This window comes from Topomyia yanbarensis, chromosome 2, assembly GCF_030247195.1.
Source record: "Topomyia yanbarensis strain Yona2022 chromosome 2, ASM3024719v1, whole genome shotgun sequence".
Lineage (NCBI taxonomy): Eukaryota > Metazoa > Arthropoda > Insecta > Diptera > Culicidae > Topomyia > Topomyia yanbarensis.
The window spans coordinates 374,573,519-374,597,098 of record NC_080671.1 but is presented as its reverse complement, the minus strand read 5'-3'; the positions used below and the strand labels follow the sequence as shown (position 1 = coordinate 374,597,098).

The window sequence follows — 23,580 nt, the reverse complement described above, 5'->3', positions numbered from 1 at the left end:
AAGATACTAACATAAAAAAATGTAACATGGCATAGTTTTCTCTACAGACACTTTATACACAGACTAGCGAAGTGTCAAAAATTGCAGCCAAATGGACTGTCAAAAAGTGCAGCCAAACGAGCATGAGGGTTTTGAGAGGGCATATACAAGAGGAAGCCAATGTAAAGCTTTATGGGAGCTTCCGTGATGCCAGTTTACATTCCTGGTTGCTAGTTTTACTGTTTTTCTCTTCGCTAGTCCGTTATATAAAGTGCCTGTAGTTTTCTCCATTGCAATGTATTGAACTACGGTATTGTGGTATAATGATTAATATATTTTCTTGCATTTGGCGTAACACCTATTCCATACAGTTTCTTGTAATGTATAATAACGGTGAAGGTGCTTCTTCAAACTTAAAAATACACATTGAGAATCACATTTAGGTGTCTTGTCAGTAGATTTTGTTTATGATTTGAACTACTATATATACTGAGAAAATTGATACCAGTTTTACAAAACAAAAAAAAATTAAGTCAATTTCCAACCCGACCGCTTTGTATATTGACAATAAATTTTTGATTTTTTGTTTGGTTGCAAATTACTAAAATCTTATAGCTTCACTTTACTTTTGGATAAAACACAGAAAACAGACTTTTAATACGTGATAGTAAAAAACTGCCGCCGCCATATCCTCATAAAACTAGAGTGTAACTATTTTGAAATCTCTTTGTAATCAGGTGTGAATGCAGTCCAACTCAGTACAGCACACGGCACCAGTATACCACTCGACTTTAAATAGACCATTATGTTTTACTCAACTCAACGATTCGCAAGGGACGTCTGTTTTCTGTGGTTAGGTTGTTGAAACCATTTTACTGCAGTTTATCGATGGCAATTTTGAGGTTATACCGTAGATAATAGACGTTTAGGCTAAGGGAGTTCAAAAAAAAATTGTAACCTTTCAATTCGAAATCATGGAAATCATTGGCTCACTATTGCCATCTACTAACTAAACTATTTGCTACACGCAATTTGACAGTTGCGCTTCAGTGTCAGAGCATCGCTTACAGCACCATATACAAACCTTTACTTTCTTTTAGCCAAACACGCCCGACTACATTTGTGATAGCAGCTGCCAGTAGCCCAAACGTCTGTTATCAGTCGTTATTGTGATTAGTAGTTTTGTGGTTGGTTTCAGTAATTGTTTGATTTTTTTTTTCATTTCGGTTTGTCATACAATCTACCATAAATTCTCCAATTGTGCTAAAACATTGCATTCCTTTTCTCCAGGGTTCCTTCAAGGTTGGACCCGGTTATGACTTGATTTATGTTGTTGTGCATATTGTAAAAGTGCTCAATATATGTTATTCGTGCTTTACTCTAATGACTAGAACATACTATTTGGCTACTAGATAAATCTACGTAAACCCTAGACAAGATCTACAAATATTTGTCAAAAAAAACTATTCTTCTTTCACAGTCCAGTCTGTTCCTCTTTGACGTTCTGATGTAGCTGCCGGAAGGATGGTATCACATTGTTGTCCGCGTCCGCTTCCACTCCACACGGGGGGAACTGTACCGTCGGTGAACGGGGAATTGTCGGCTGAAATGGATTAGAACATGACGTATTCAATTGGTTCATTTGAATCGATTTAGTGTACCTTTTTCATGGTGTAACTTCGCACCCGCACTCGGGTCGTGTTTCTCCGGATGGGATTGTTAGACTGCACTTTCTGACTCAATCTCACTGAGCTGAATGTGCTTCCCCGTCGCCCGAACCGGGTTCTCGGTGAAGGCGTTGCGGTTGCTATGATCCAGGAAAAAATGCAACATATTAGTTGTTGGGTAATTTGAAACAAATGAAAAAATAAAATCGATCATAGTAGGTACAAAGTTTGATGAAACATGCCATTATTAGTGGTGGTTGTACTGAACAAAGTTACGCTGGAAACAACAAGAGATCGAAAACTCAACTTGCTACCGTACTGGATGGAGGTTACGTTTATACGACAGAGAAGGATACACTTCAAAGGAAGCACGAGGTTAGTGACGGCACTCGGTTTGACAGGTTTTGAGCTTCGACATAGCAAATGCAATCGAAGCTTATACATACGGTGCCACCAGACGCATTTTATTGATAGTCAAGTTTTTAGCACGACTCCAGCCTTTTTCTGCACATTTATTTCACAGTGTTTTGTGTGAGTTTGATTGTGTGTATGTTTGTTTATTTTGACAATAGGCAAAAAGATTTTTTTTAGAAAACGACAAAGACAGTGCGTAAACAGCTAAAAATATCAGATAAAAAGGCAAGTAGTGTTAGAAAGAAAACATTGAAATAAAGTGTGAGAACATCGAACGTCAAGATCTTCCTGCGAGCACATCGGGAAGTGACAGTTACATCGAACATCTGAGATTTTTAGCTGTCTCTAAAGGAAAGGGGAAAGCTACAGTCGATACTTACGGGTTGTGTTAAGATTGCTCCTCTTGGAGGCCTGCATCATGCCAAACACAACAGCTGCCAGAGAACTGTGTTGCGATATTTGCCTCTGCAAGGAAGGTGTTTGAGCTTGAGGCACTCCAGCGGGCACCAGGGCAGGTGAGGTTAATTGACTTGCGGAAACATTCAAGCCCAATACCCAGTAGGTTAGCATTAGACCTTTTCCCTTAACATTCACTTCACCTCGTGGCTGAATAAGAAAAATAAGTGTTATAATGGAGCTTTCGTTGCGAGCTAGCTTACCTACCACACACGTGTATCCTTTGCTCTGTAGTAGCGCCGCCGTGTAGTCCGGAACTTGTACCTTCCAATTCTCCCCGGTTGAATCCATTCTCGACGCTACATTCACAGTGTTTCCCCAGATGTCGTAGACTGGCTTTCGAGCCCCAATTACCCCACTTACCAGTGGACCACTGCTAATGCCTACTCTTAGCTGGAACGTGTTGAATGCATCTTTGTTGACTTCCTGTAGCTTCTGTCGCATAGCCAGCGCAAACTCCACCAAATCACAGACAGCTTCCTCGTCTTTCTCATCTACTTTCGTCTGCAAATAAAATTACGTATGAATATTTCATCATTGCTTTGAACGAACTTAAAGTTAACCTTGTTTCCGGAGCACAAATTCGACGCTGCCATGTACGTTGCACCGACCGTTTTGATCTTCTCCACCGTGGCAAACCGGGACTCCTCCAAAAGCGAATCGAAATCCGATATAATTTCATTCAAAATCCGAATACAAGCCTTTCCGTTTTCGATATCCTCCGAATAGAAATCCTTAAAGTTAGGAATGGAAGCAAACATCACTCCGCACAGTTCGTGCATCTGAGCGTACAACTCATCGGTGCGTTCTTCCGACAGATAGTACGAAGCCACATGATCCGGAAGAATGTTCTTGATCAACAGATCGTTCAAATGTCGATTGGATTTCATGTTGGACAACTCCTTCTCGGCTTGTTCCTTCCAGATAAAATCCAGCCGGGAAGTAACTTCCACCAACCGTGCATGATAGGTGACCATGGTGAGGAACACTACCAACAGAATCATCATCTGGGCAGCCAACGGCATTCCGCTAGCCTCCATAAACTGGGTGTCAAATGTTTCGAACACCTTCTTAAACACCACCAGAATTAGGATCGAATAGCAGGCAACCATGGTGATCGCCATGAACGTTTTCACTAGATAGTAAAGTTTTAGAGCCGTAGCAAGAGAAATCAGGCAGAGTACCCATGTAAAAACGACATACTCCGGATGGACGCATTTGGATGTTAACTGCGGGTCGTGGCTGGTTGGAAGATGTGGAGGAAGCTTAGTCGGAAGATCTCTGTCCAGCAGTGAATCCTCGGAAGATAAATTGTACACAGACACTTTGAAGCTTTGGGGTATATCAACGAAGAGAGGTGTAAGTCCGTACAATCGGAGATCTTGTTCGGTAAGATCTTTCAACGTTTTGTTCTCTTCATTCAACAACAACTCAAGATCGAAACTCACAACTTTGTTCGAGTTCAACACCAGATTTTGATTGATGGTAGCGGTAACGGTCAAATTCAGCTGTAGTTCTTGCTTGGAACCTGCGCCCTGAAGCAATGCCGTAGACGCTTCTCTAGTCACCGTATTGTTCGCCGGAGTAGTTTCTTCCAAATCGCACATAATTAAACCCATTGAACTAGCAGCGGACATTAGAATGATGGTGATACAAACGAAGATGGTTCGCCGCTTTCGATCGTGCACTAACGTGGACGAACTTTTCTGAAGAAAAACCGGAAGCGCCGAAAATTCTTCGGCCATAACAAGAACACATCCAATCGTCAGGACGAAGGTCGTTATCGAAAGCGACACAATTAGAACCGTGCACCTTGGAATTATCACAGCCTGGCAGAGTACAATGAATATCCAAACTACAAACACGCACAGCATGTTGGATCGAAACATGTCCTCGCGAAGCTGACAGAATGTTCCCTCCTGCGAGGAATCCTTGAACTTGAGCGTCCAAGTGTACAAGTACTCCATACGCATCTGCTTGTTCGAATTGATCTGAATATTCTGATCGATGATTTCGTCTACTTCCTCCGTTGATGGAATACTGTCCTCCGGATCATACTTTTGTTTATCTCGGAAGCTTTCCGCTGTGTTCACTCCTGCCTGACTTAGGTTTTTGAACGGAATCTCCGGCGTCCAGTCGGTTGTCGTCTCATCTTCATGTATCGTAGATTTCGAGCTACGCTTAGTGATATGATTATGGTTGGCCCCGCTCGACGCTACGCTCGGCGTTTTCGAGTCCTTTCTAAGCCTCAATTCGTTAAGTTTACTAATAGCTTCCTTCTCAAACTGTAGGGTGCTCATTCGATTCATCAGTCTTTTCCGGGGCCGCAATGGTTCGGTCCGTTTGATCAGATATGTTTTAATGTTCATCATCTTCAGATGGCTATCCCGGCCGGCTCCATTTCCCGGCTCGACCTCGTACGTTTCATTCAAACAATTAAGCGTCGCTTCCGATATGTGCACCCTACCAGGAACCCCACCCGACTCCATGTGATTCGCTATGATCACATCGTTCGACCACACGTCAAAATGCCACTTCTTTTCGCCTAGCACTCCACACATCACCGAGCCACTGTGAATTCCGATTCGCATATCCAAGTCAACCTGGAAAGAAAAAACATTCAATTCGACACCCAAACTTCAAATAAAAAAAATTATTTTAACTCACCACATTCGTTTGCGCTCTCACATCCTTTATCGCCTTAATCATATGCAAACCCGTCTCTACACTGCAAACCGCATGATCCGGTCGACTTTTCCAACTTTGACTGTCGAACATCGACACGCAGTAGTAGCAATCCCCCAGCAGTTTTATCCGCAAGCAATGGTTATCCTCGGCAATCTTGTCGAACCGCGCAAACAAGTCGTTCAATATCTTCACCAACTGCTGGGCCGAAGTCTTACTCGCCAGCTCGGTGAAGCCCTTGATGTCCGCAAACAGGATGCTAACGTTGTCCATGTGATAGATGTATAGCTTCTTGAATTGGGTGTCCACCTGGGCCTGCTGTTCCGGTGATTTGTACATTTCCTTGCGGATGTCATTGTTGACGAACATTGGAAGAACTGCACCGAGGGAGAGAGAGAAGGAGAAAAATTTAAAAATAGTGTGGTGAAATATAGCGACACGTGCCTTCAGTCTGATTCTCTTGCGTGAAACTGCACCCGCGAGGCGTATAGAGAGCGAGAGGAAAAATTGGTACCTTGCACGATAGACTGCATTCAACATTCAATGTGTTGTCTACAACTTTGGTGAAGGTTGGTGCAAACGGGCGGAAGCTTGCGCTAGACTCAACCAGAGCCGTCTTAAGACCACTCGGGGCCCCTGGGCACAACTGAGTTGAGGGGCCCCTATAATTGAACAGGCATATACTGCTGTAGAGTAGAATGATCAAAATATGATTTCCAGCATCAGGGAGCCGTATATGCCATTTTGAGATATATTTTCCAAATTTAAGCCAAATCGTTCAACCATGTGAAAGTATTAAAAACACTGTAGGTATCAAAATATATCGAGAAAAATTTTTAGATTTCCATCACTATAGGTGACCCTGTAAATGTCCAGGTACCGTCGAAAAACAGATGATTTTGATAGATCTTAAAAAAAATATTAGCATCTCTGACCAATCTTACCGAAAGTGACAAAGAGCATAACATACTATATGCGGTTATGGGAGTTCGAACTCAGGAGAGCTGCGTACAGTGTAATGGATTTACCAGCTGCGCTATTCCCACTCCATATGAAATAATCTGATCTTCATAGTTGTAAGACGTTGTTTGGGGCTGGAGAGTGCCACCGTCAATAATGAGGAATGATTTAGTAAGGAGAGTTAAACGTTAACTCTACAATGTCGACGATTCATTCAATCATTGTCCTGACACTATGAAAATCTAAGAAAAATATTTAGCAATATGCCAATAAAATTCAACTTGTTGATTTACAAAAGTTACATTGATTCGTACAAAGTTGTTCTCAATTTCTCACTGTTCCTGATACGATGCAGTTGGAAAAAATCAATTCCCAACTTTAAAAAAGCCACACTTTTTTCTATCATAATTCAACTACACTTACAGATGATAATGTTGAATATTACAGCCATTGAAATCAATCGATATTCTTTTTAGATATTCGTATTTTTCGCTGCAAGATTCTTTGTAATAGTGTCTCTCCATACACAAATTGCCGGAATATTTTTGTTATATATTTTAACTGAAGTTTTGTGCTTTCTTTTATAGTGAACGGTTCGGAGAGGCGAAGATAACAAACAAATACGTATTTTCATATTCAACGAATTAGTATCTCAAAGACGGCGCCGGTAGTTAAGTGGCAAGTCTAGGGTTTTGATGGTAGATTCGCCTCTCTGATGTCGGTGATAAGCACTCAGTGCAGAAGGAGACAGAAAGAAAAAAATAATAATAACAATAATTATCCTTTTCAACTTTCGAAATTACTCGAACCTATTAATAAGAACAACACGATTCATTTCAACAATTCACTACCACAACTATTAGCAGTTCATTCATCATCAGCCACAAACAGACTATATATCACTTTGACTGCAAAATTATACAAAATGTGAACCCAAATATAAATGAATAAAAATTTAAGTTACAAAAAGATTCATTTCAATACCAGTAATGTAAAACATTCAAAATAGGAAACACATCGAATGCGCGTGGCCGCAAGGCACAAATTCTCGACTACTGATTCCTGATTCTGACGGCCTGAAATATTTTTGATAAGGCGGAGTGTCGTACACAAATAACATAATTAATTCTGTACCAGACTACGACGGCATAGTGGAAAATGCCTAAACTGGCCGCGAACGTATCGTGAAATCTCAAGTCCAGCAGGAGAATTAAACTGGATTCCTAGTTTTAAGATAGCTGCAAAAAAAATCAAACAGACTATTGTAACCACCCGTTGTATATAGCATTGAATTTCTAGTTTTAAGATAGCTGTAAAAATTTTCCTCTTTTATAAAAAAATATTTCAACATTGTAACCTCCTCGTTTTAAGATATCCAAAATGTAAAAACAAACGAGTTTGACACCGCCAAGCACACATTTGTGCCTATCAAATAAACGAACTGAATAAAAAAAGTCCAGGAGTCATTTTTAGAGGTTTTCATGAAGATTTGTCCATTCACAATCCCTGATGTGATAAAGAAAAAATGAAATGAAACGGTCGGTACGGTTGTCCACGTTTCTTCCTTATTCAAGGTTCTAAATGATTCGTTGATTGAATTCTTCAAACTATGTACAGGTATTGGCTGTGTATGTGTAGACTAGACTAAACTAGCATTGTAGGCAATAATTCATTGTTTTTACTCAAAATGATTTGAAACTTGAATCAAAATGTTGGATTGACGTTTGAATTGGTCCAGTACCATCCTGATTATTTGGTGCCTCGTTCCCTATCGTTACCATCACTCCGGTTGACTGTCTGAAGCTCTCTAAAAATCACGTGGGATAAGGTGCAATGTGTGAATCCGAGGAACTGATCCATTGTTACCCCGCACGCTAAAGAGTTGTAAACAATTAAGTGCTACTATTTTTTGGAACTATGATTCTATATTCATCCTAAGTTGGGGGCCCCTAAAAGCCCGGGGCCCCTGGCCCTGGCCCAGTGTGCCCATGCGTAAAGACGGTACTGGACTCAACATAGCGAATCAGTGAACAAAATTAATGTTATTTGCTGTTTTCTGACAATGAGCTTCGAAGAGGTGGAAAGTTGTTTAGATGCTGTAAACGCTTCCACGATTCTTCCTGTTTCAGATAGTTTGAAACAAATGGTACTTAGAAACCCGGCGATGCTCATTAACCCTCCGAAAATCGTGTTAATGGCTTATTTTATTGAGCAGCAGTTGGTGCTTAAAGACGATTTTGGTTGAATTTATGAACGTGGTGTACTCAGTACAATAACGCAACTGCCGTAGTTTAGATTTGCGGAAGTCCAGTGGTTCCTGTTAGTAAACGGGCATTAATGTTGCTGGGTTTCCTGTTTTGGAGTGTTCAGGTAAGTTTAAATAAATTGCATAGTGCATCTTTTAGATTATGTTCTTTAATTTTTCACTGTGAGATCCAATTCTAATATTTTTACTTTGGTTTTGAAAAAACAACTCCAACCGTGTAGATAAATTAGAGTAACTTTGCTAAAAACTAATCCACCTATACGATATTTGTACGATTTTTGACAAAGAGGAGGATGCTCCATTCTAGCGAAATAGATTTCGTTTCTGATTTAGAAAATGTATTTTAGACACTCCGTTCCTAAAATATGTATTATACAGGGTGTTTGGTTCATGGTTAAGAATCTCTCGAGGGGTGATTGACTGCCATATTTGGAGAAAAAAATCGTTCTACACATACCATCAAATCTCAATCGTTACAAAGTTATTGAGCTTTTTGTGTTAAAAACTTATTTGTCTTAAAATAGCTGTAACTCAAAAAGTATACTTTGTATTTCAAATCTTTTAGGTTCATTGGGAAGGTAAGAAAATCCCATTGAGTGATGCCCTCGTTTGTTTCAGTTAATAAATTTAAGTAACTTTTTCAAAGCAATTTATTTAAAATTTAACAATTTTGATCGATTTTTCGTCCTTTTTTTGAAAATCTTAATAGTTAACATCATCATTTTAATAATTCAGATTGTTAGTCTTCAAGAGCTGCATAATTCGTTTTTTGACATGATAGATTCATCTTTTATTGTTTTCATGTGTTTTAGTTATTGAACTTGGATATTTTTGTCTCATTCTCATTAATACTAGCTCTAATTGAAAAAGTATGGCACTTGTTGTATTTCTTTTCTTTTCATTCGTAAGCCAGGAAAATTTTACATTGAAAAATGTATTAATAGTTTTCAGTTAAGTGAATTTACCATTCTTTTAGAAGTTAATTAGTTAAAAGTTAGTGTTATTATTAGCATTTTCGTTAATTTTCTTAAAATAGTAAATAACAAACATCACCATTATTATCATAGAAATAATGCATCTCAGCAAGTCCTACAATCCTTTCTTTGACTCTACTCAATTATCTCTTTTTGTTTCGACGCAAAATTATTTTATCACATCGTTTCATATGCAAAAATAACTATTTCGAACCCACTACATTTGTGGTGAGGTCGTGCTGTGTTAACTATTAAATAGCAGCGAAAAGAAAAGAGATATGAATAAAGTGTCAAGTAACAAGTTATAGAGAATGTTAAGGGGCACCAAATGAACAATAGTAACAATTAATTTTGTTGATTAATAATTAGAATAATTACAAAACTCCCCGAAAAACGCTATTTGTAAGTTATTTTCTTAGTAAAAGGCCATTTAGTATCCTTAACCAAGAGATATTTGTACATACATCGATAGAAAATTTTCTCAGCTTTCCAATGAAACCTTGGAAATAACGATATAAAGCATATTTTTAGATTAGAGCCTTTTCAGCACTTGCAGGTCGATTACAGGAAAAGTTTAGTAATGAAGTTACAAAGAAATGATAACAGATAAGAATATGATGTTGAAGAACAAATAATGAATCGTTCTAAAACCCAACTTTTGGATAATAGATATTGCTATAATCATAATTCATTATTTTGAGAAAATTATCAAAAACCTCCTCAAAAACACTAATTTTTAACCACCTTACAACTAAAAGGTAATTAAAACTTATTAACTGAAAGATATGAGATGACCATTCAATAGGAAATGTTCTCACCTTTCGAATGGAACTGAAAGATTTAAAATACAAAGTATACTTTTTGAGTTAGAGGTATTTTAATACAAATAAGTTTTTTACACAAAAAGTTCAATAACTCTGTAACGGTTGAGATTTGATGGCATGTGCAGAACAATTTTTTTGTCCAAATATGACAGTCAATCACCCCTCGAGAGATTCATAACCATGAACCAAACACCCTGTATATCATATGCAGAAAGCGGCGAATAATTGCACAAATTCCACCGTCCTGGCTAAAAATAACTATTGTTTAGTCAATCCTGTACAGGAAGGGATCCGGAAGTTTATTTCGTCTTTGATTCTTATTGCAGCAATTTGGAAAAATTGCGCCTGTTTTTCATATGTGCTGATAGCGGGTGTCCTTACGAGTACACTCATATCATTTTTAAACATTATTTTTTTATTTTTAAATTAAAAAACCAACTTAATCCACCTAGCAGTGAGATGATACATTTCTTACACATGTCACTGTTGGATCATTCATTAATTTGCAAAACTCTGAAACAAATGAATCAATTAAATCAAATGAATCAAATGAAACAAATTAATCAAATGGATAAAACGAATTTAATGAATCCAGTGAAAACAATGATTCAAATGAATGAAATGTATAAAATGAATAAAATAATTGGAATGAATGAAAAGAATAAAACTAATAAAAGAGTAAATATGAATTCAATAAAATGAATAAATAAAACAAACGAATCAAATAAATGAAACGAATAGGATTAAAAATGAATTGATTAAAATGAAAAATAAGGTGATGTTAAAAAGTATAAATAAATCGAAAAAAAAATTAATTAAGAGTGAATCCAAAAAATGAAATGAATAAAATAGATTAAATGAACCCATATGAACAAAATGAATAAAAAGAATGCTGAATGAAATAAATAATTAAAATGCAAAAATGATATACCTAAAACTAGTCAAATACTAAAAATGAATAAAATAAACAAGATGAATAAAATCCATGAAATGAAGAAACTGAAAAAATTGACTATTTAAAAACCATTTTTGAATGAAGTAAATGAATAAACCGGATTGTACGAAAACTATTGTATCGGAAAGTTATAAATTGTTTTTGATAATCCCCTCATCTGAAAAATGGCTAATTATTATGAAATCAACTTTCTAAAGTTTTCATTCTTTTTTGTTTTAAACTTTTTGTTTTCGTTGTTCTTTTCTTGGCGGCGTCGTTTACGATTATGATAATGATATTTCTACTTTATTGATGGACCTTAATTAGTTATCAGGAACCTGGAACGTTCAATTTGTTTTGGAGTTCAAAGTTGTCATTTTGGTTACATATAAGATTAAAGATTTTTCTACAGAATACGTAAATATGCGCAATTGGAAATAGTAAAGTAAGATAAGGTCACATATGCTTTCAAACCCCTTAAACAGAGAGCGACAGAGAAAGAATGCGATTCGTGATAATTTACTCTCTTTCCAGTCATCCTTATAGCGTGTACATTGTTTCGTCCGGAATTCTAGTTCAGGAAATATGGATAAATGAGTCTTATACAAACCAATACTACGAAAAAGAAATGGCTCTAATTTTCAGGATAATTATTTAATGTGTTGGAAACGTAAGCGCCATTGGAAGTGTCACTTGATATAAAACTACTCTAGATGGATAGGCATGCTTGACATTACAAATCTTAATTTTCTGCGAATAAATACGTTTCTTCGTGTTCATTTGTTGATACACAGTAATGTGTATGACAAAAATGTAGATCAAACGTTTCAGTACACAGTACATCCAACGCCTCTCTACTAATTGTGACTGCCATTGAAACATCAATTGAATTTTACTTAGTATAGAGCAAAATGGACAACGATAAGTTAAAAGAAACATTGTACTTGTATCCCCCATCGAGAATGTGGTCTTTAGGAGATTTATTTTCCCGTATCTAATTCGTGGATATTTTTGGGCTTTGATCCGTTATTCTCCATAATAGTTCATACCAATGCAATGAATATATATTTTCAATAATATCATCACAAAAAAGATATTTTTTACTTTTCACATGAACTATTTGAGCATATGATTCATTTAAAATTCTATTCAGATACAAAAAGTTTAAATAACGCATGTGGTATGTCTCTTATTAAAAATTTCATCTTCAAACATCCATATTACCCAGTTAAATTAAATATTTTTATAGAGAGCCATGAATTTTCTTAATTATAGTGTATATAAATGCTCTGAATAGAACTTAATTAAATTGGAGTTGATGTAGTTTTCGAATTTTGGTCGCCTACCAACCCATAGTTCAATGTTTCGGAGGGATACACCTTTCATCTTGAGGGTGTGAACATTTGAAAATAGTTATAGTTTTCTCATAATACAAACATTTTGCAAATTTTCTCAGGACTATAAAATAATCTACTTACCAAGTAGGATGTAATAATAAGCTTTTTTGACACACTAAATTGCAAAAATCTATTTCCAGAGTAACGGAAGAAAAAAATGGTATTGTCTTTTAAAACCTCCACAATTACATCGCACACATGATTGGACATTAATCAATGTTTCAGATTATCAGAAGATCTTATCACACAACTTAGAAATGGATTGGGAAACAGCAAGAAATATGTGAGTCGTGGCAGTTACCCGGAACACGAAGGAAGGGAGAGAGAGTGCGTAAGAGTGTGAAAGGGAGAGTGGGCATGTGAGAAATGGAAAATGATGTTTAGTGCTGTGACGTTATACTTAAAGGTATATTATGCGATATTTTGATTCCTTACATCCTTATTAAAATTATGTAAGTAGTAATTTTTACGCTATGACTAGTATAAATAACCTAAATCTTGAAAAAGAGCTAAATTTTCGCTAGATTTTTGGAATTCAAAAATACAGTTGCTTTCGGTGATGCCGCGAGTATAATTATATGAGAAATCTTTTATCTCACTACTAGGTGAATTACTTGATGATCTATGTATTAATATACCATCAACATTTACCTCACGATTGAATGCAACGCCTAATCCAAGGGATAAATACATGAACTCTAGAAAAAATTTCACTATGAACACATTATTTTGCTTTGAAATAAAGTTACATATTAATTTTTGAGAAATAGTTAATTTATTATAGTGTATATTAATTTTTGTGTACTAAATCGTTTTTGATATTAACATATGTAAAAAATTTCATTATGCGTTAGGGTGGCTCAAAGAATTATTTTGTAGTGAAGATACAATTTTTTTTTAAAAAGTTTTTGTGCGCTAAATTTCTATTTTAATTATAAAAATAGAAATTAGCTTTACTACTTATTAGAGTGGCTCAAAAGTATTTTGTCTTTTATATTGATTTTTTTCAATAGTAATTTTGGAATTTATTTTCCATACTGAAATGAAATAATTTACAACTCATTATGGGGCTTCAGAAATGACTATTTTGTTTTTATGAATCAAATAAGATGTGTTCGACTAATTTTTGAATATTTATTTCGTTAGTGGGTTACTTGATATGAAAGCTACATTTTCTATCATTTTCAAAACAAACATTTTGAGCATCTTAGTGGATTGTTTAATTAAATTCACTAATCAAAAAGATTATTAACGATTTTTTTTCGTAGGTGTGTTTTAAGTTACTTAGATTGCTTATTTCATAGCATAAATGAAAATGAATCTAAAACCCTTTTTTCGTGTATATGGCTCATTTAAAAATGGTCTTTTTTTATTTGGATAATATCGCATATTCTTAGGCTATACCAGCTATGCAAATTCGGATCAAAATAGTCTCACCAAATGACTAGAACTCAACTGTGTTCACTCTATTTGACAGTTATTGCGCAAGTTAGCAATAAATAGTTCCAGAAAAATTTTATACCCTATTTCAGATGGTTGAAAATATTTGCTGATTTTCAATCAGTGTTAATACCTCTATCATCTAAAAAAACATACTTACCACTCGGCTCTTTAGTCCTGATCACTAGTAAAACCCTTGTAGATCATGCTCTCAATGCTAATTGAAAGTTGTGCATGTATTCGTGTCATTATTCTAGCTACAAAGTGATTATTCAAATTCAATATCAGTAATAACCATGCGTCTCCATTCACAGTTTTTATTTTTATTTTGACTGCTTATCGCAAGTTTTCGCAAAACTAGCTTATCCTCATTTGAAAGAGAAAATTAAAAGCTTTCGAATGGGTATAGTGTGATCGCGGGCATTCACGGGCGTCGTTGTTGTTGTCGCATTTGAAATTTAAATTCAATAAAAATTCCTGACAAACTGTTATCTAAACACTAACAAAAGTAACTAGTGACTTATTTTTGGCGATTTTATGATGTAATTTTATCACACCGATAATTTTGGTGAAGTAACGCAATGCATAAAATCAACCATTTCTTTGAAAAACGAAAATAACCGGATGTAGTTCCTATGGTAAAATTATGCAAAAAACACTTGAATTACGCCCTTAAAAAAGCTGCCCAAAATTCATTTTACGTTCAAATCACTTAAAATCTCTTAAAAATGTCTCTGATGGCTCAGCTGATAGGAGAAAAATACTAGCGAGAATATCGCATAACATTCATATATGGACTTAATTCCGGGCTCGTCCCACTGTGCATTCATATGAGATATACATATGAACGCATCACTGTTTCTGTTCTTGGCTGTACTATGGCGAGATACGAGTGTACTCTGCTTGGGAGAGACCTTACGTTGCAGTTATGGATTCGGTCAGCCAGAGCCAGAGTGAATAAAGAGAAGACTTTCATTCGTTCGTTTTTGAGCGCTCAGTCGACACAGAAGTGTTTTGCCAGTCCGTGCAGTATATAACGACAAACAATAGTGCTAATCCGCGTTCAAGGTTATCTTGCGCACTCTCCGCCTCAGCGAGGTTTCAGTGTTTTTTCCCTTCATTTGTGTTTCTGTTTCTGAGTACCGTTAGCCGGTCAGTGACGAGTGAAGCAGTGTTCTTCTAGTAAGCCGTCTGGATACCGTTACATACACAAGTTAAGTATTCGTTTACGTTTCCCCTTCTTGGTTCTTTTACCAACGTGCACTGGGCAATAGGCCTGTGCAAAAATGACTTCCACTGACGGCGGTTCATCTCAAGGGGAGATGGACGTCGAAACAAATTCGGCTCCCCGGCTCAAAGTATATCCGAGCTTGGCCATTTGTGATCTTCTTTCGGACCAAAGACAAAAAGTGTTTGAATCTATTGCAGATTTCTCGAGTTCTGGCGGATCGGTATTCAGCCATGACAGAAATATCTAAAATTCGCCCTGATAAGCTTCGGGTGGTTGTTAACAGTTTAAAGGGCAAATGATATTGCTGGCTACAGGCCCTTTACGAAGGAGTACAGGGTGTATATTCCACCTAACAGGGTTGAAGTCAGTGGAGTCGTTTCCGATCAAGTCTGAGTTGCGAGGATCTGCTAGAATATGGGACTGGCTGTTTCAAAGACCCCGTGCTTTCAGCATCGGTCGCAGCTGACGGGAAGAAAACATACGTCAACTCAGACTCTTATCGGGTGACCTTCGCCGGTTCTGCTCTACCCCACTACCTCCTCTTTGACAAGGTTCGTCTACCTGTTCGCCTCATTGTGCCGTGGGTCATGAACTGTACTAATTGCAAACAATTGGGACACACAGCCTCCCATTGTAGCAATAACACCCGTTGTGAGAAATGCGGTGGGAATCATGCGGATGATTCCTGTGGAAGAGATGTCGATAAGTGTCTCTACTGTGGGGGAAACTCGCATGATCTCCCTTCATGTCCCGCGTACAAACAGCACTAGGAGAATCTTAAGCGTTCCCTTCAGGGACGCTCTAAGCAATCTTTTGCAGAAATGCTTCACTGATAGAATACAACCAGGTTTTTTTACGCGGGGGATACGCACCACGTAAAAAAACCGCGTAAAAAACCGCGTTAATTGTAAAATCCGCATAAAAAACCTCCTAAGAAAACCGCGTAAAAAAACCTGGGTGTATATTCGTAAATCGCTAGGAATTAGTTTCGTACAGACAATTTTCATAAAATATGCGCATTTTTCGAATATATTATGAATCGTTCGTAGTTCTATTGAAACACTTTTATATTTTATTACGAATTTTTCGTGAAAACCACGAAACGACTTTCGTTGGCTTATTACGAACAGGCTTCATTCGGCAAACGAATTGTTCGCTGTTATATACGAATATCTTTATGATATTTACGAGCACCATTCGTCAAACCGTCAACGTCAAAAGAGCTTCAATATGGAGCCATTGTTGCTATACGTCAGATGATTGTTGATCTTCACGACGGTCTCGGTCTGATTATTTTGTAGCCGTATCCGTGTCCGCCGAATTCAAGAAAATTTCCTGAACTTCTTTCGCTTGATCCAGAATCCGGAGCACTACGGATTCAGTTGAGCCATCGCGAACTGCTCGTTGGTTTTGAATGAAGAAGTTTGAGTTTTTCTCTGCTGGAGCAATGTCAAAACAATATGCTATAAAATACGAAAGCTTTTCTAACATGAACGAAATGCATTCGTATGACCAACGAAGTCGTTCGTAATATACACAAACATTTATTGAAATAAATGAATCATTTTGTTTCAATCACGAAAAATAATGTCGTTATCAACGATAGCATTCGTGCCATGTACACTAAATTAGTAAAATTTACGAAAACGTTTGTTCATCAAACGTCCATTTCTTCACACCACAATCTTTCTAGTCCTCTATAGAGGGGAGGAAGTTGAAAAATCGATTTTGCCAGATCGATCCTTTTAGTTAGTTAAAAAATGGTTGTTGTCAAAAATCGGTCCTAAAATATCGATTGAAAAAATAATATGCTAATGAATACGAAAACAGTCCTAAGATGAACGAAATAAATTCGTGGAAGCAATAAAATCGTTCGAAATATACATAAACGTTCATTAGAATAAACGAAACATTTCGTATCATTCACGAAAAATAATGTCGTTTTTTTTATTCAAATCGTTTATTTGATAAGGCACGTTGCGTTAGCTTAAAGGTGCCAATTTTGTTTTGTTTTACATTTTAAATTGCTTAAAACTAGGGGATTACATATTGATTTTTTTAAAATGAAACTAATGCGATTTTATTGCTATCTTATATATCTACACAAGGGGATAATATTGTTTTCGTAAGATTAGGGGGGTCATTTAGTTTTTGTGGCAATATGGTTTGACATTTTTATCAGTGAGATTATCGGAGCAAATAATGTTTAATTAAGGGGGACAATTTTTTACGACTAACTAAAAAATAGGAATAACTAGAGGGCATGATTGAATTTTGTAAAGATTCGTAATTATAGTTATTTTTGTGGGTAGTAGAGTTGGGCAATTTCAACGAGATTATATAATATAATAGTTAAAACTAGAAGAGACAAGAAGAGCTAAATGCTTCGTGATGATATCGGGGGGGGGGGGGGGGTTAGGGGTGTTACTTCTGGGTATAAGAGTCAGGGGAGGGAGGGTAGACAAAGATGGCAGGGAGAGAAAATTATTTCAGTTTCAGGCATCGTGAGATCAACGGATAGATCATAAACTCGGGTGGCCTTCATCAGGGGAATCATGTACTGGGACGCCGGGTGGTCCTCCTCAAGATGGCAGGGGTTTTTCCAGACGATTTCGTAGTAAGGCTCAGATGTGGATCGGCTACATTTCGAGTTAAGCGTGTTATGTTCGTGCCGTAGGTCCCGTGTTTGTTGGCTCATTCGATACAGATGGTTTGATACAGGTGGAAGAGCGTTCTGAGAATGATAAGGAGATAACAAGGGGCAGTTAGACTTGTATATTGATGGTTTTCACAAAGGTGTATATAAGGGACATATAGAGAACATCGCGGCTTGCCAGCACATCTCGAACCGGGACGTTGGTTGGTCTTCTTCGGGCCCGCAGGGTATCCATTAGCCGAGACCTAGCGGAACTGTACTCGGTGCACGCCCAGACAATGTGCTCGATGTCGTGATAGCCGTCGCCACAAGCGCAGATACCACTATCCACGAGCCCAATACGCCGGAGATGTGCATCCAGCGTGTAATGGTTTGCCATGAGTCGGGACATAACACGAATGAAGTCACGACCCACATCCATCCCCTTGAACCAAGGTTTCGTCGATACCTTAGGGATTATCGAATGTAGCCACCTTCCCAGCTCTCCACTGCTCCACGAAGTTTGCCAACTTTCGAGGGTTCTCTGATGAGTAATACTGAAAAATTCGCTGAAGCAAATTGGTCTTTCGTAAACGTCTCCTTCTAAGGCACCCACCTTAGCTAAGGAGTCTGCCTTCTCATTGCCCGGAATGGAGCAATGAGAAGGGACCCATACCAAGGTAATCTGGAAAGAGTTGTCAGATAAAGCACTCAGTAGCTCCCGTATTTTCCCCAAAAAATACGAGGAGTGCTTGCCTTGTTTCATCGAGCGAATAGCGTCAATGGAACTGAGGCTATCCGAAACGATGAAGTAATGGTCTGCGGGTAATGTTTCAATGACTCCAAGGGTATACTGAATGGCAGCTAGTTCTGCGGCGTAAACTGAAGCAGGGTCACTGAGTTTGTAGGAGGCGGTGAACTTTTGATTGAAAATACCGAAGCCAGTGGATCCTTCGAGGTTTGATCCGTCAGTATAAAACATCTTAGAACAGTCGACTTCTCGGAATTTATTATAAAAAATGTTTGGAACCACTTGTGGGCGTATGTGGTCCGGAATTCCACTAATCTCGTCTTTCATGGATGTGTCGAAGAAAACAGTAGATTCAGAAGTATTTATGAAATGCACACGGTTGGGATTGTAAGAAGAAGGGTTAATATTCTGCGCCATGTAGTCAAAGTACAGGGACATGAAACGGGTCTGAGAATTGAGCTCAACAAGCCTTTCGAAATTTTCAATCACGACCGGGTTCAAGATATCGCATCGAATGAGCAATCGATATGAGAGTTCCCAAAATCGATTTTTCAACGGGAGAACGCCCGACAGCACTTCGAGACTCATCGTATGGGTCGACTGCATGCACCCTAAGGCGATACGCAAACAACGATACTGAATTCTTTCGAGTTTGATGAAATGTATGTTCGCGGCGGAGCGAAAGCAGAAGCATCCGTATTCCATTACCGACAGTATCGTTGTTTGATACAACCTAATTAGGTCTCCTGGGTGGGCACCCCACCATGTTCCGGTTATTGTACGAAGAAAGTTGATCCTTTGTTGGCATTTCTGTTTCAGATACCGAATATGGCATCCCCAAGTACCTTTCGAGTCGAACCAGACCCCTAGATATTTTACTGTGAACACCTGAGCGATAGTTTGACCCATTAATAGAAGCTGTAGTTGAGCTGGTTCACGCTTCCTTGAAAATACAACTAGCTCAGTTTTCTCCGTGGAGAATTCGATACCCAGCTTAATAGCCCAAGCAGACAAATTGTCCAGGGTATTCTGTAATGGTCCTTGTAGATCGACAGCTTTGGGTCCCGTAACAGACACCACGCCATCGTCTGCAAGTTGCCTTAACGTGCAGGAATTGTCAAGCCATTCATCAATGTCATTGACATAGAAATTGTATAAAAGGGGGCTTAGACATGAGCCCTGTGGAAGGCCCATGTAGCTAAATCGTGATGTCGATAAGTCACCATGCGAAAAATGCATGTGCTTTTCCGACAACAAGTTTAGTAAAAAGTTGTTTAAAGTCGCTGAAAGACCATGCTGGTGCAGCTTCTCTGAAAGAATTTTGATCGAAACTGAATCAAAAGCCCCCTTAATATCTAGGAACACTGATGCCATCTGCTCTTTGCTAGCATAGGCCATTTGAATTTCAGTTGAGAGCAACGCAAGACAATCGTTCGTCCCTTTGCCTTTGCGAAAGCTAAATTGTGTATCTGACAGTAAGCAATTTGCTTCGACCCAATTGTCGAGGCGGGAAAGGATCATTTTCTCGAACAACTTCCGGATACAGGATAGCATTGCGATCGGACGGTACGAATTGTGGTCGGAGGCTGGTTTTCCTGGTTTTTGGATGGCGATGACCTTCACTTGTCTCCAATCGAGTGGGACAATGTTAGCCTCGAGAAACTTATTAAATAAGTTCAACAAGCGTCTCTTGGCAGAGTCAGGCAGATTCTTCAACAAGTTGAATTTGATTCTGTCTGGCCCCGGAGCTTTATTGTTACACGACAAGAGAGCAAGTGAGAACTCCACCATCGAAAAAGGTGTTTCGTTCGCGCTATCGTGAGGAGACGCGGCGCGGTAAATCTTCTGTGCCGGGGCGGAATCCGGACAAACCTTCTTGGCAAAATCGAATATCCAACGGTTTGAATATTCCACGCTCTCATTAGTACTGTTTCGATTTCGCATACGTCGGGCTGTTCCCCAAAGAGTGCTCATCGATGTTTCTCTCGTTAATCCGTCGACGAACCGGCGCCAATAATCGCGTTTTTTGGCTTTTATCAAACTCTTCATTCGCTTGTCTAACGTCGCGTACTGTCGAAAACTGGCGGGTAACCCGTCGTTCCGGAAGGTCTTAAACGCGGCGGCCTTCTCTGCGTACACGTCTGAGCACTCTTTATCCCACCAGGGATTGGGAGAACGTTTTTGTATGTTCGCGCCGGGTACTGGCCTAGTCTGAGCTTGATTCGCGCTGTCGAGAATCAAGCCAGCCAAAAAGCTGTACTCTTCCTCCGGAGGAAGTTCTTGGGTAGATTCGATGTTGTCGGATATCGCGGCAGCATAGCTCTTCCAATCGATATTTCGTGTGAGGTCATACGAAATATTGATTGATTTCAATGGCCTTGAACCGTTATTGATTGAGACTACAATCGGCAGATGGTCGCTGCCGTGGGGATCAGGAATTACCTTCCACGTGCAATTTAACCGCAGCGATGTTGAGCAAAGGGACAAGTCTAAGGCGCTCGGGCGCGCTGGAGGAGCAGGAATCCGTGTCATTTCACCCGTGTTTAAAATTGTCAAATTGAAGTTATCGCAAAGATCCTGAATTAAGGAAGACCGGTTATCATCATAGAGGCAACCCCATGCTGTACCGTGAGAGTTAAAGTCTCCTAAAACTAGTCGCGGTGCTGGCAGGGATTCTAAGATGTCTTGTAGCCGTCGGTGCCCAACCGCGGTGTTGGGGGAATATATATGGAAGCTATGCAAAGGCTTTTGCCTTTGGTTGTTGCTTGACAAGCGACAACTTCAATACCTGTTATCGAGGGAAGGTTAATTCTGTAGAAGGAATAGCACTTTTTGATCCCCAAAAGCACTCCTCCATAGGGGGTGTCTCGATCCAGGCGAATAATATTAAAGTCGTGGAAGTTGAGTTCTGTGTCGGAAGTTAACCAAGTTTCACATAATGCAAATGCATCGCAACTCAAATTATTTATTAAAATTTTGAAGGAATCGATTTTCGGGATGATACTTCTGCAATTCCACTGTAGAACAGTGATCAAATCCGTGACCTCGTTCGATGAGTTAGCCATCGAAGGATACAATCGCTGAGAGGAGGGGCCATTTAGCAGTCAACTGCTTCAAAAATGTTCTCACTGTAGGGAGAAAAGCTAACATAAGACTTTTAATAGGATCAGTAATATTGAAAGTTTTTATTATCCAGTCCACTATGTCCGAGAGTTTTATAATTCCAGTGCTGTGATTACTCTCGAACTGAAACAAAGGAACACTTGGGATTTTTGATGTTCCTGGAAGTGCTGGGAACTCCTTCTCTGAGCTTAATCCTCCGAGACCAGGAGCTAATTGCTTCGGTTTGGTTGCAACACTTCCAATAGATGTGACTTTCGGAGCCCCCTCAAGGGACACCTTCTGGCCTTTACAAGGAACTTTACGAGAGGAAGTGTTCCTCCTCTTCCTATAAATTCTAGGCACCCTAGTAGATGTTCCCTCTTGTGGGTTACCAGCCTCGCCCTCGTCAGGAGGCAAGTGAGTATAGATGTTTGCTGAGGATGGTGGCGTAGCATTCTTTAACATTTCTGCGAAAGAATGTTTGGATCGTCCCGCAAGGGAACGTTTCAGTTTATCCCCGCGTAGTTTGTACGCGGGACATGCCGAGATATCATGCAGACTCTCCGCACAGTAAGGACACTTTTCGGCTTGCTTACTGCACGAATCATCTAGATGATTCTCCCCGCATTTTCCACAGCGGGCCTTGTTGCTACAATGGGTGGCTGTGTGACCCAGTTGTTTACACTTTGTGCAATTCATGACCCGCGGTACAAAGAGACGCACAGGCAAACGAACCTTGTGCAAAAGGACGAAATTTGGCAAAGCGGTACCAGCGAAGGTCACCCGATAAGAGTTTGATTGGGGGTACGTTTTTGAACCATCCCCCGCAACTACTACTGAGTGCAAACGTTTGCACTCAAGTATTTTAACTGGCTGAAGTAAGCGGTCTCTGAATCGGCCAACCCCGCACTTCAGCAGATCCTCGCACGTCAAACTCTCATCGGTTACGACGCCTTCGGATTGTACTCTTACAGCCGGAATATACACGTTATAATCCCGCGTAAAGTGCTCACAGCAAGCAATATCGTTTGCCTGCTTTGAGTTGGCTAGCAACACCCTTATCTTGTCCGAGCGGACCTTTGAAATTTCGGTCACAGCCGAGAACCGTTCCGTCAGGTCTCTAGAAATCTGAAGAAGATTCAGTGATTTAGTCTTGGGCCGAAAGAAGACCACAAATGGACCAGTTGAGAGTTCTGGATAGCATTTGGGCCGGGGGGGAGCCTTAGAAGTTGAACCCGATTCAACTTCCATTTGACCATCCGGAGAGGGAACCATAGAAAACGTCAACGCATGGGGTCAGCGCCCGCGCAGACGGAAGAAAGCAATAAATGTGTTACAAAAGACAAAAACCACTTAGCTTTAAACTGGTGTCCAACGACGAACCGATCCAGCTTATACAGCTGGCTATTGTTTAATCCTCACACGCGAACAAAAGACTGAGGACCGAACCGAACTGGCAAAATAACCTTGAATGCGGATTAAAACTATTCTTTATCGCCTCACACAGCACTACGGACTAGAAAAAACAACCTCTGTCTCGATGGAGAGCTCGAAAACGAATGAAAAATAATGTCGTTATCAACGATAACATTCGTGCAATGTAAACTAAATAAGTAAAATTTACGAAAACTTTCGTTCATCAAGCGGTCATTTCTTCGTACCACAATAAAATCGATTTGTCTACATCGATTCTTTTAAATTAAAAAAAAAACCGATGTTGTCAAAGATCGATCCCAAAAGATCGACTGAAAACAATAAGAGGCTAATATATACGAAAACCTTTCTAAAATAAACGTAATAAATTCGTGCCATCAACGGAAATACGCTTATTAAAATAAGCAAAAAATTTCGTTTCATTCACGAAA

At 38.9% G+C, this 23,580-nt stretch overlaps 1 protein-coding gene across 2 annotated transcripts in view; it reads right to left on the bottom strand.

The window, feature by feature from the left end:
• Positions 1 to 292: 292 nt before the first annotated feature.
• LOC131684597 (adenylyl cyclase 78C) overlaps positions 293 to 23,580 on the bottom strand; it is a 159,221-nt gene continuing 135,933 nt past the window's right edge. Inside the window, exons 6-12 of one of the 2 annotated variants that reach the window (XR_009304667.1) lie at positions 5,184 to 5,578; positions 3,080 to 5,119; positions 2,724 to 3,020; positions 2,441 to 2,666; positions 2,093 to 2,150; positions 1,641 to 1,786; positions 1,446 to 1,582 (exon numbers count right to left, since the gene is read on the bottom strand). Coding sequence is in view for 1 of the 2 variants with exons in the window: in XM_058967606.1 (XP_058823589.1) it covers positions 1,454 to 1,582; positions 1,641 to 1,786; positions 2,441 to 2,666; positions 2,724 to 3,020; positions 3,080 to 5,119; positions 5,184 to 5,578 (3,233 nt within the window). In the remaining variant the exon portion in view is untranslated. Of the gene's footprint in view, positions 1,583 to 1,640; positions 1,787 to 2,092; positions 2,151 to 2,440; positions 2,667 to 2,723; positions 3,021 to 3,079; positions 5,120 to 5,183; positions 5,579 to 23,580 lie in introns of both variants that reach the window. The other variant, XM_058967606.1, reaches the window with a different exon arrangement.